Genomic DNA, 13,624 nt, shown 5'->3' with positions numbered 1-13,624 from the left:
CATTTGATTTAGCAAATCTAGTTGGAGCAAAGCTTATTGCAATAAATTAGTTTGTAGAAAATAATTGTAATTCAGACTATTATAGTAAATCTCGTTGAAAAATATTTTTTTAATTTATATTAGTCTATTTTAGAATATTATGCTGATAGTATTAAATGAATCAATTTTACTACTTTCAAAAATTTGATAATATTGTATCAATTGTGTGGATGAATTATGATATAAAATAGTAGTTCTAAGAAAAAAAAATCAAATTTAAATGGGTAACTCATTGGCCCGAGTCGAACCAAATAGTTCATGAATGAGTTGGATTGAGTTTAAAAAAATTGTGAAAACCGAACCGAATCAAAACGATCAAATTTGATTGGGTTGGATCCTAAATTTGGCCAATCTCGACTCGAACTGGCCCGTGAACAACCTTATCCAGGAGCTATTGATTGGGGTTGGGGTGTCTAAGTCAGTAAAAAAATTGTGACAACCGAACCGAATCAAAATGATCAAATTTGATTGGGTTGGATCCTAAATTTGGCCAATCTCGACTCGAACTGGCCCGTGAACAGCCTTATCCAGGAGCTATTGATTAGGGTTGGGGTGTCTAAGTTAGTGGATTTTGGTTTCCGGGGTCATTCTTAATGTTGTCATTAGTGGTTTCTTTCTTTCTTTTCCCTCTTTTATTTATTACTTTAAGCATATATTAAAAAAACACTTAGTTGCGGTTTTAAACGGCCAAAAATCCTTTGCAAATGTAAATACAACACTTGTCTATACGTTAACATTGTTAGTCTTAATTTGAACCGAAGGACTAGATTGAATCAATTACAGAAATTAGAAGATCAAGTTGAATCATTTAAAAATTAAAGGATCAAATCAAATTTGAAAGATTAATTAGAGGGCCAAAACAATAATTTAGCCAAAAAAAATTTAAAACAAAAGATCAAACAAGTTTTTACTCCAAAATTTTGATTACATTGCTAACTTACTCTAATGTGAAAGTATGTTAACAATCCCACCGTATATATATAAGTAAGTAATTATTATTGTGTCTTTTATTACACAAAAAAAATACTCAAGTTAGACTTACAATTAACTTGAAATTTGAGGTTGGGAAACGAAAAGTGGAGAAACATAGAAATTAATCTATAAGGAGAAGCCTAAAGACTGATTGGCTCACTTCGCAAGCAAGAAATCTGATTTCTTTATAAAATATTAAAAGTTTATATTTTAGATCCCTCCTATTCATGCCCAGTGCAAGTGCACCTCTAAACTATGTTCAAGCCAAGCATGTCTTATATTTCGAGGACTTAAGACCTCTAGAAACAAGGAAAGAAAAAGTTCTAATATTTTTCTATTGATCCCCTTCATACAGAGAAGTTACATATATATAATATTCCTAGATACTAGAGGACAAAATCCAAAACGTAATAACAGAATGCACATTCACAACACAACATAACAAACCAGATACTATAGTGCCAACACAATTATTCTTCTAACAGATTTTGCTCAAACGTAATCTTTCATATGTTTGGGTGGATTGATTCTCCTCTTAGGCCTTTCACTATCAAGTTGTTAGGCCATAGTCCTCTACCTATCATTTCCTGGCCCATCAAAAAACACCTTGTCCTTAAGGTGGTAAGTTTCCTTCAACTCGATCCACTCGACAGGTGATAGCAAGATGGCCTGAAAGGGCGTGAAGACTGTTATGGGCCTGTGAGTGCGCAGCCATTTATGGTGACTCTTGTTGCCAAGCCACCGAGCCAAATGTTCCATGTGGGACATCATCATCTGCTATCAACAGGAAGAATTTAGAGGACCACTTATGGCTTCTGTCGAACTTCTCATTATAATTAAAACAGAGGCCCTTTTCGCGGCATACCACCATTTCTTCTGACGACAGACGCTTAAAGGGTATTAGTGATTGTTTCGACAGAATGGGTAAAAGAGGAGGTAATGGGTTGAAGTTTGAAGCTTGTGGCGACAATGGATAAGAAGGAATGGGGAAGTAGGGCTTGCCTCATAGCATTCGACGAGAGTCACTGAATTTCTCTTCCTGCAGTCGGGCCAGAGCAACTGCTTGTATCAACGTCAATGGTTGTATGGCTTGAACCTCCCGGTGAATCTCCAGAGCTAAGCCAAAGATGAAGCAACTCAACAAGAAGGGCGTTGATAAGCCAATGTTTCGGTTGGCTAAGGATTCGAACTCTGACAAGTACTTGTTGATGGAGCCACCTTGCATTAGTTTGAATAGAGTGCCAATGGGGTCCTATAGGTCGATGATGCAAAGCAGGTTTCCAATGCCTGAAGTAGACCAGTCCATTAGGTGAGTTGTCCATTCCTTGTCATCCATTGGAACCAAGCTAACACTAGTCTTTCCATGTAGAAAGAGGCGATAGTGAGGTGATGATGTTATGGGGTGTAGTGATACTTGAAGAATTGGGTTATCTTGAAGATCCAACCCATAGGATCTGAGCCATCGAATTGTGGAACTTCTAGCTTCATGTGATGTTGAGTTGAAGATTGCGTGGCCGCGTGGGGAGTAGCGGCAGAGGAAACCAACAAGTGTTGGTTGGTCTCCAATTCAGCCATTTTCTGAAGCAAATCGTCAAGTTTCGTGGACATGGAATTCTAGGTTGCAAGGAGATGGATTTGGGTGGTGAGTTTGGCAATGACTTCTTCGATTCTATCGATGTTAGACTTAGAACGTGTAGATTCCGTCATTGGAGCTCAATGAAAGCACCAAGATGTTAGGAACTGAGAAATAATCCTTAGATTCTAAGGACTAAGGACATGCAGAAACAAGAAAAGAAAATGTTCTGATATTTTTCTATTCACTCCCTTCATACAGAGAAGCTACATATATATAATATCCCTAGATGCTAGAGGACAAAGTCCAAAACGTAACAACAAAATGCACAACACAACATAACAAGCAAGATTCTATAGTGGCATCATAATTATTCTTCTAATAGATTTTGCTCAAACATAATCTTTCATATATTTGGATGAATTGATTCTCCTTTTGGACCTTTCACTATCAAGTTATTGGGCCATAGTCCTTTGCCTATCAGTTACCAAATAAGCTCTTAATGTTAATCTTTATCCAATGACAAGAAAATGAAAAGAAAAAGATAGGGAGACGTGATAATGCATTAAACCATACATTTGAACCATATGATCTTTTTCTTTTTATAAGCTATAAATCTTTGCCCATCCAAGTCCAATGAGATTCAAAACATAGGCCCCAGAAAATAGAAAATGTTATATTTAATATCCCTATTGCTATATGCAATCTTAGAAGATAAAAAGAAATAAAAAAATAGACAAAGTAATACATATGATATAGAAAGAAAGAAATAAAGAGTATCAAATAAAGTTGCATTTTTTTGAAAGGTAAAACAAAGTTGCTAAAAAATATTATCTCATGTTTATGCTCCAAACATTAAAAGACATAAGGATTCCATATTTATTACAAACAATGCCACAAAACAAGGAATCATTGAATGGATTTCTAGACAAGCTTCCAATACCAAATGCATTCTGTCTCCATTGTGGCTTAACTTTGATTCAGCGATTGGGCATGCACTATGTCATCAATCAACATAGACATATTATGGTAAGACGAACCTCCTTCTTCTATGGTTTTCTTTGCCATGTCTGCGTACTTTTTAGCTTTTTCTCTTCTTTTTTCATGATCTCCACCTTTACGCATCACTTTCTCTATGGCCTCTTTAACACTGTCCTTTTTCACCTCTCGAACACATTCTCCATACTTATCTTTCCCTCCACAGTGAATAGCAATTTCAGTTCTCATCGTCACACCAATCTCAGCCACTTGAGAAAGAAGCTTCTCATTGTAAAACATTTCAACAGCAGACACAGGTAATATCACCAAAGGCACACCAGCACAAATGGCATCCAATGTGGATATCCATCCAGCGTGTGTGAAGAACGCTCCAACTGCTCTATGTGACAATATCGACACTTGTGGCAACCAGTTATCCCGAATCAAAATTCCTTTATCTTTGACCCTCACTTCAAATCTTTCTTCTGACAACCACCTTTCCATTTCATCTCTCCTATATATTCCTTTGAGATCCCAAATGAATGGTCTTTTTGTTGCTTCCAATCCTAAACCAATCTCTATCAAAACCTTAGGTTCTACTGGACAAAAGCTACCAACATAAATTACTGAGCTTTGTGGCCATGAACTAAGCCACTTCATATATTGGTTGGTTTCAATTTCACTAGCATTTGGGCTTTTACTAACTCTCCCAACTTTGTCCCAATCATCCTTGTTTGTTAGTGATAAAGGACCAACACACCATACCTTATGCCCTGTAACCCTTTGATACTCTTCAACATATTCAGCTTCAAACTCTTCAAAACTATTCACCACTATCCCATATGCCTCTGCTTCAGATCCCCTTATTCTCTCACGTACAACATCCATCTTTTGGCTCGAGTTAGGCGAGTAAGGCTTGGATACTGTGGGCAACCTACATTTCCTCATTTCAATTCTATGGGGTAATCCGGGGATAATAATTTCATCTGAATCTGAAGAGACAGTCTCATAGACCTTATAAGTTAGCAAGTTGTGATTGCACAAGAGATTGAAACAATTAGTCCTATCATATGTTATTCTTGGGACTTTTAACTTGACTGCGATGTCAGCAACACAAAAAATGTGCTTGTCATGTATAATGCAACATGGAAAGGGGTTTAGCTTTTTAAGAAGCTCTTCTAGTTGCGGCTGCAACATGCTTAAAGCTGTGAAAAGTTTCTCCTTCAAATCTATAGAAGGTAGTTGTATGTTTTCAAACCCCTCTGGTACTCCAACCTCTGCATTGGGAAATGTAACTAGTTGAATTTGGATTGATGACCCAGATTGGATCTCTCTGTCGATGCTGGCTTTGAATTGGACTGCATAGCGGGCTGTGGTGACTATGGTAACTTTTACTTTGCGTCGTGCCATTAATTTGGCCATGTCTACCAAAGGACGCATGCAACCTGACAACATCAAGGGGATGAACACAAAGTGAAGGTTGCGTTCTGGTGTTGTCTCCATTGGAAGCGCTTGTGTTGTGTCACGGGAAAACTGTAATTTGAAGGCAAATAAGTTACAACTTTCATGGAACTGGACAGATAAAATATCAAATATATCTTATATGAAGCTTGTCGTCTATGATGTGTCAAAGGTTATGGTTGGTGGAGAATGATATACTCTCCCAATCTACCTAATATTTTATAAAAAGTACTAAATGCAAAAAAAAAAAAAAAAAACTTTTTTGAGGAAAAAATAAATATACTTGATATCTTAGAAATATAAAATGATTTGATATTTTCTTCACCTTGTAGAAGGATTATGCAAGTCTTAACACTAATTCATACCAAATAGTGAATTGCAGATCTAGTCACAAATGATGTGCATCTTTTATATGTTTTTAGTAGAAACTGATACCTCTAAATTTATTTCAAATCCATAAATGTTATTTTGTATCTTAAAATTAACTATGGGGCTAAAAACAATGATATCATATTTTTGAAGGATAGAAATAAAATAAAACAATTTACAGGATCAAACCTAAAATTTGAAATCACTATTTTAATTCCCAACATTAGTCACAAGGACCAAAGATAGTGATTTCAAATTTTAAAGAGATGTAAAACAAAGATAATTTTTACAAGAACCAAAATAAAAACACAGGTATTTTATAGGAATCATATTTCTTTATGAATAATTTTTAGATAAGAGGTGACAACATAACTTGGTTTTATAAAGCAAGTTTACATAGCCAAACCCAACAAAGCTCAAGATTTAAAATAGAAAGGAAAACAATTATTCTAACTTTGTCATTATAAATAATACAGAGTACACCAAAAGAAAGAAAATGAAAAGATGAGTAAGTTAGTTATGATTAGGGGTGTTCACGGGTTAGGTTGGGTCTAGGCATGACAATGGGACAGGGCAGAGACGAGTTTGATGTTCTTCATCCTCGTCCTTGTCCCTAATCCCTAACCAGGCTAATTTTTTACATCTGTCCTCGTTTCCATTTGGAGTTAGGTATCCTTGTCTTGTCCCCGTTCCCGATCCAAAATTTTATTTTTTTCTAAAAGACAATAAATTTGATTGGATTATCATACCTGAATGTGCATAATACAAACACAATAAGTGGTTCATAATTGTACACACACAAGCTACATAGTGATGTCAATGTTCTAAGTAAATACTAGTGCAAATAACACACTTTGCCAACTATTGACATTACAAACAAGATTAATTCAAAATACCAATGCAGATAACATACTTTGCCAAGTGAATGTCATTACAAGTTTATAACAAGATTCATAAAGAAATCAAATTACAAGTTTGTAACAAAGGTTCACTTGAACAAAATGATAACCTTTAACAATTTAGATAATCTTTATTCTCTTTACTTGTGTAACCCTAAATAAGGATACATAAGTAGTTTTATATATTTGTGACATAAGGGGGGTGGGTAATGGGTACGGGTATGGAAAAAATGGCTATCAATCCATGTCCCCATCTCTGAAAATAAAAATCGGGTATTACCTGTACCCATCCCCATACCTAGTCAAACTGGAGGCAAAGACGAGCTGTTACCCACGGGTACGGGGTTGTTTGCCATCCCTAGTTGGGTCAAGTTTGGCTAAACCTGCTGTCCAATTCGATCAAAATTTAACAGGTTGGGTTGGGTTGGTTTGTGTTATTTTTTTACATACCCAACCCAACCCGATAAAAGAAAAGACATCCAACATCCATACATCGAATGGCAATTTACATGCATCAAAACTCATTAAATAGAATCCAAAATTCAAAATCTAAAGAATTACCAAACACACTATTCATGGTAGCCAACTAATGCAACATATCAGACATATATCTTGAAAGGAATGCTAATCGTTTCACCAAATAACCTAACATTTCAAAACTAAAGTCATTTGAAAGGGAAATAAAAGAATCGACTACTTAATGCATAAAAGCTGAAACAAACCTTTAGTAAATGTACCCTAAGCCGTAATCCCAGCTTCCACTCAACGTTAGCCAATTGAACCTGAAAAGTTAGGGTTTGATGAAGAGAGTTTTTTCTTCAAATTTCTTGAGAGGAAATACTTTGGGTAATGTGAGGAATGACACTGAAAACATATAATAGAGAGAAAATTAATGTTAATTTTAATAATAACCATTGGATTAAAATTAATGGTTAAGATAAATTTTAACAAAACTCACCGTTCACTTTTACCGTTTTACTTGATATATTTTTTAACTCACATTAAAGGCATCACTTATGGAACCAAAACTACTTTCTTTTGCAATTTCTTTCTGGCTATCTTACTATGGTTTCCAACCTAAGAAATTGAAGGATACCCATGGTTTATTGAGTTGCTTCCCTATCTCTCACCTCAAGGATGCTTTGCTTCTTCTTTTTCACCTTTATATCATGTCAAACTAGTGATCATCTAAAACAAAAGTGGTAGAATGATGACTACGACATCAAAAGAAAGTCGAGGTAAAATGATCCTATTTAGAAATAGAAAAAATCATCATTTTATTGAATTAGTAATGAATATGAAAAAAGAAAAAATCATACCGAAAATTAGCTAGGTTTGGTATGCCCTCAGGTCGCTCTCTAGTTGCCATTGCTGGTCACGCTCTCTGGTCACCAAAGCCACCAAGACACAAGGTTATCGTGTCTTCTTTCAACTGTTCGTTGCCAACCTTTTTAAAGTTATCTCATTACGGCAAATTGATTTGACAAAGGGAAATTAAATTAGGGCTAGAGAGTTATTTCTAACTTTAATGAAATGATAAGTTTTGTTAAAATTCATCCTAACCAATAATTTTAATTTAATATTATTTATTTAAATTGAGAACTTTACTGTTTTTTATAAATTAAGGAGATCCGCTCCAAAAATACCAGAGTATATGAAAAAAAAGGAAAAAGGATAAAAAGTCAAAAGGGAACAGAAAAACTAAGCAAGAAAAAAATGCTATTGTTGCTTAATTACACATGTATTGAGGGGATAAAATAGTAAATGTTGTAGTAGTTAAGTTTATTATATATAAATAAAGTAATAGACTATATTTTTCAAATAATACTAAACAATGTAACTTTCAAATTGTGCTTTAAATAATTCTTTGAATTTCATTATTAGATTATTAAATGAGGGTATTAAAGGTGTACTATTTCCTCCAATTCCAATAAAAGCATTATTAAATGCACCGTTTTGTAGTCATTAGAAATGTAACATCAGTTATTTTTCTAATGTGTTTTAAAATAATTTTAATAGAAATTTTAGTTTTAAAAAAAATACAATAAATGAATGTTTGATAATTTTTTTGTGAGTTTTAGTTGAAAATTCTACAGAAATTGAAATTATCTCGTGAACTCAGCGTGGAAGTACAATGTAAAAGTGAGAAAATAACCAGAAGCGTTGCAAATTTATTTATGTGGCCAATTCTAATCATAAGCAATTTTCTTGGTGCAAGTTGTATTATTGTTTGAGCACCTATTTATAAGACTTCATTATCCAATTTATTTGAAATATAAAAAAATGATTAATTTAATTTATAACAATAAATTTATCCTAATTTATATATTTCTTTAAAAATATTATTACCGTTAATTATCTTTTCTCTTTTAAATGTTGGGCAAATAATCACTTTTATCTCTGAAAGTGTAGTTCACTGACAAATGTGTCCCTAAAAGATCTAAATGCAAAATTTAGTCCTCACAAATGTTAAAAGTGTGACAAAAATATCTTGTCGTCAACTTTCTTCCGTTACCGTTAAAAAAGTTGTCTATGTGGCACAAAAAAATAAATTTGTCACAAAATTGATTAGTAATGTGATCATGCTAATTAGATTGGACGAAAATGTCAGTAAGAAATCATTTTTGGACGTAAATGTCAATAAAATTTTTATGGATTAAATTGTCAATAATTTTTTTGTTGGAGGAATTTGTCAGTAACTTTATTTTGACTTAAATGTCAATACCTTCTTTTGGAACAAAATGTCAATTTTGTGATATATTTTGGTTATTTGGATGAAAATAGTCACCAATTTTGGACGACAATGTCAGTAATTTAATTTTTTATGGGCAAAATATAATTTTATAATAGATTTTTGACATTTTTTATCGTTACAAGCATAACGTCACAATGATCACTTAAAAATTAATTTGCAAAAATAATTTATAACAAACATAATATCAATAATATTTATTATGAATAATAATTTTTTTGTCACAACATAAATTATTCAAAATAAATATTGTACCAAAATATCAAAATAAACATTGTATTAGAGTATTAGTCATTACAAATTTATCTAAATTATAATAATTAATCACTATCTACTATAAATAAAAGATTAATCTATTCCATATTTTAGTTCTTCGAATCTTGGCGGTTGGGCATTCCTAGTGTAGGTATGAAACTCATAATTTGGTTGGTTCTTGTTATGAGATACTCCATCTGGCATTATAATTCGAATTGGTACTGGAGGTCTAAGTGGAGGTGGTCTAAATGCAGTTGACATCGGTGGAGGTATGAAGATTGTTTCCTACGACAGTAATAAATACTAGTTAGTTGTGTATAACATAATTTAACAATAACTAATCAATAAAATGTAAAAATCACTCACATGACTGGAGTTGGAATATTTTGAGTTGAAGCATTTTCAGCATTAGGAATTAGAGTAATTTCCAAATTAGTTTAAGGTTGTTCAACTTGTGAAGCAGATTAAGAGCAGTTAATCTTATCCTACATATATGTAAGATAGTCATTAGCCTTGCACAAATTTAATATAACTATAGATAAATAGATTATTGAGAACTAACATTAGTAAGTAATCATTAGCAACTAACATTCCACGTGGATAGTACAAATTTAATGTAACTATGATAGACAAATGGTGTATGCAGTGACATCCTCCGAAAGGAGTAATCATCAAAATTTAGTCTTTAAAGGTAACCTTTTGCAACAAAACAGAATAGTCAAATGGTTGCTAACAATATATATATATATATATATATATATATATATATATATATATATATGATTAGTTCATTTTTATACAACACAAACAACATTTAACAATAGCAGACCTGCATAATCAGAATTGCATACTCAATGGATTAACAACAGTAGATCAATTTACAACATACACAAAAAAGTGGATTTACAACAAGTAGATCAGTTGACAACAAGTAATCAATGTTTAATCTGTTACAACCATGCCTCATGAACAATAAAAAACTTAATCAGATGTTTAGAAATATCTTACTGGTGTTGTTGTGGTTGCATTTGAGTTATTGCCTTCATCAACAGTAGGTTTCCACTTTTTTGGTCTTGGTGGAACACCACTATTAATGCATCCTCTGTTGTTATGACCATTAAGACCACATCTAGTACATGTAACCTCTTTGTAGGATCTTTTTAGTCTATTGTTATTGACTTGGTCCTCATTTTGATCTTTTTTTCTACATTTTTTGGGTCGACCAGGTCTCTTTTTAATATGGGGTGGTGTCAGCCTATCAAACGTTGTAGTTTCCCAATATTGTTGACTCCTGATAGGGCGTATGTAATTTTCATAGGTTTCATTCTAAGATCTAATGGTCAACATACCATCACTATAGTTCTCTGGTATGTGGTTATTGTATCTAATGGTAGCAATCGCATGCCTACAAGGCAGTCCTGTGTACATAAACACAATTTTCATAGAGATGCAATACATAAAATCTATAATTGACAAATTTAATTCATCCAATAGTATACCTGTAAGTTGTCACATCCTACATGTGCATGACTAGTTTTGTAGATTGACATCAATTCTTGTTTCATGATGGCAGACCTCAAATCTAGTTCCATCAGGATCACCAACCCAGTTTGCAATCCACTTGTTGAATTCAAGTTTCTCCTTTTCCAGACTTAACTATTGCATAGGTACCAATGGGCCTAATCTTACAACCATTTTCAGTTTTGTGCATTATATACGTCCTTATATCCTCACACAGACTCAAAATTGGCTTATTTCTAAACTTTAAAATCTTTACATTAAAAGACTCACAATTGTTGTTGGTTATGCTGTCAACTTTGCAATTTTCACTAAAGTAAGCTTTGGTCCATGATTCACAGAGCCACTTGTCTAAATATACCCATGCTTTTTCGTTCTTCCTTGTTACAACTTCCATACTAACCTTAAATTCTGCTTCAGTAGTAGATTGTGCACACTTCCAGACTAGGCCTCTTAACTCTTTATCTTTCCACTGCTTTGAGAAATTCCTCCATAAGTGCATAACACAATATTTGTGTTTCACACTGGCATAACTTCCTGCATTGTAGGAAGCAACCCCTACACATAGCATATAAATAAACATTACATGTTAAATATCAAAACGGGTAAGTGTCAGGAAAATTAAACACACAGAACAAATTATATTGCCAACATGACACACTAGTATGATTTGAATGAAATCACATACTAAATTACTACATAGTAAAAAAGAACCGTGATGTTTATAACTTATTGACATTTATATCATTCAATTATTGTACTTACTGACAAAAATTTCCACGATATAGTATATCATATTGCTATCACATATGCATACATGAAATCAACTTTGTATATTGAATTGCACCTTTTGGATGTCTGACATGAAATTTCATCCATATTGCTTGTAGTCTCCTATGTCTTCATGTAACAAAGTGAGGAACCACTTCCAATTATCTTTATCTTTAGCATTTATTACTGCATATGCAATCACAAAAAAAGCATTGTTTGCATCTTGTCCCACTGCTGCAAGCAAATGATCGCCATAGTACCTTTTCAGGAAACAACCATCAAGACCAATAAAAGGTCTGCAGCCAGCCTTGAATCCTTTCTTGCATGCATCTAAACATATATAAATTTGGTGGAATTGTGGATAAGATCTAGGTATGGGAATGCAATTCATTTTCACAGTTGATCCTTCATTGCTTCTTGTTAACTCATGTGAATAGTCCAAAAGCTTAGCATATTGCAATTGGATGTTTCCCTCTACCAGTGATCGAGCCTCTTTGCTAGCCCTAAACATCTTTATTTCATCATTGTGCACACCATAATGTTCTCTGTGATGTTCATGTGCTTCCACATGATTTAGGTTTGGATGAAACCTAAGCTTATCAACCATCCTATTTGCCTATAATTTCATTGTAGCTTGTTTATTTTTAAAGACCCTTCCACATATGTGCTCCTCCAAAAAAAGTCTTGATTTGAAAGCTTCTTGTAACTTCAAACCATGAACAATAAATTTCCTATGAACATCCAACTTGTTTACAGCATGCTCTAGCTCAAATGTTGTCAACTTTTACCCATTTCAGATCTCTGACATGAAAAATAGTAAAGTCTTTGACAACTTCAATAAACATTTAGATGGTATCAAACTCCATCCCAACCTCCAAATGCACTTGTCCAAAACTATTTGTAGGATTGTATTGAGGATACACGATTTTAGAATTGGAGTCACCTTCATCATCACTATTGGAAAGGGATTGAAATTCTTCAGACTGGTAACTATCTGCCAATGTGTCACTTAATTATCCATCATCTTCTGGAGACACATATACATAGTTTGGGTCATTTTCAGAATGATTAGAAAACTCAACATCCCCATCATGTTCTTTAACTTCATCATTATCTGTATCATTGTTCACTTCAGTTTCAATTCCAACAACTTTAGGTTTTGTTTTAACTCCTATTTCAACAACTTCAGTTTCTGCTTCTTGTACATTAGTTCCAAGTACTTTATTTTCATCATCTGAACCACCTTTAACACCATCAACATCCATATCTTCAATACCATTCTGAGTACACCTCAACCATATTTTCTACACTGCAATTTATAGGCATTGCATATACTTCAATCACTGGCCCAATGTCACTAACAGGAAACCCCTCTAGATCAGCATTTTCTAAGTATACATGCACTTTTTTTTTTCTGGATTAGCAAGCCTAATTTGGCACATAGAAAACACATTATGAATTGGTCCTTATAAAAAAGAACAAACATCACTTTTAATTTGGATATTATAAATAGAAACATAACTAGTACAGTGTTACATGGGTGAACATTCTTATAAAATTGAAAAAGAATACTCTTAATTTTTTTTTCAATTGGACAAGACTCTTATTCTTTTTTAAAGAAATTTTCCAACTCGTTGTCAGATGTAAAATAAACCCATTCCAACCAGGCTTATTCTATAAATCAAATTATATAACCAATTCATAACTAACTCAATTCAAACTACCTTAAATCCATCTTAATGGATTGGTTTTATATTCCAATCTAGTTTTTTGGATTTTAAACCCAATCTAATTAATTGAATATGAATTCAATATTTGTTTGGATTTTTAAATCCAAAACCCATGCTCACCATAACTCTTCAAATGATATAGCATTCCTTTGGAAAAAAAAAATCCTTGATTGAGATTGTTGAGGTCGATAAAAAATATATCTAATTAAGATCCGTAAAAAATAATGGTGTCCTAGTTGTGGTTGGCCAAAATGCTCAATCAAGGTCGACCAAAAATATCTTAGCCAATATCGACCAAAAATAACTT

At 33.2% G+C, this 13,624-nt stretch overlaps 1 protein-coding gene across 1 annotated transcript; it reads right to left on the bottom strand.

Moving 5' to 3' along the window:
* Positions 1 to 3,354: 3,354 nt before the first annotated feature.
* On the bottom strand, positions 3,355 to 11,612 carry LOC114370447 (UDP-glycosyltransferase 73C4-like). Its single transcript, XM_028327801.1, has 5 exons — positions 11,582 to 11,612; positions 11,220 to 11,374; positions 10,874 to 10,954; positions 10,648 to 10,716; positions 3,355 to 5,134 (listed from the first exon to the last, which is right to left on the bottom strand). The coding sequence occupies exons 1-5, from the start codon at positions 11,610 to 11,612 to the stop codon at positions 3,554 to 3,556; spliced, it is 1,917 nt and encodes a 638-aa protein (XP_028183602.1). The 3' UTR covers positions 3,355 to 3,553.
* Positions 11,613 to 13,624: the final 2,012 nt, after the last annotated feature.

This window comes from Glycine soja, chromosome 10, assembly GCF_004193775.1.
Source record: "Glycine soja cultivar W05 chromosome 10, ASM419377v2, whole genome shotgun sequence".
In the NCBI taxonomy this organism is placed as follows: Eukaryota; Viridiplantae; Streptophyta; class Magnoliopsida; order Fabales; family Fabaceae; genus Glycine; species Glycine soja.
This window is presented reverse-complemented; position numbering and strand designations above follow the sequence as displayed.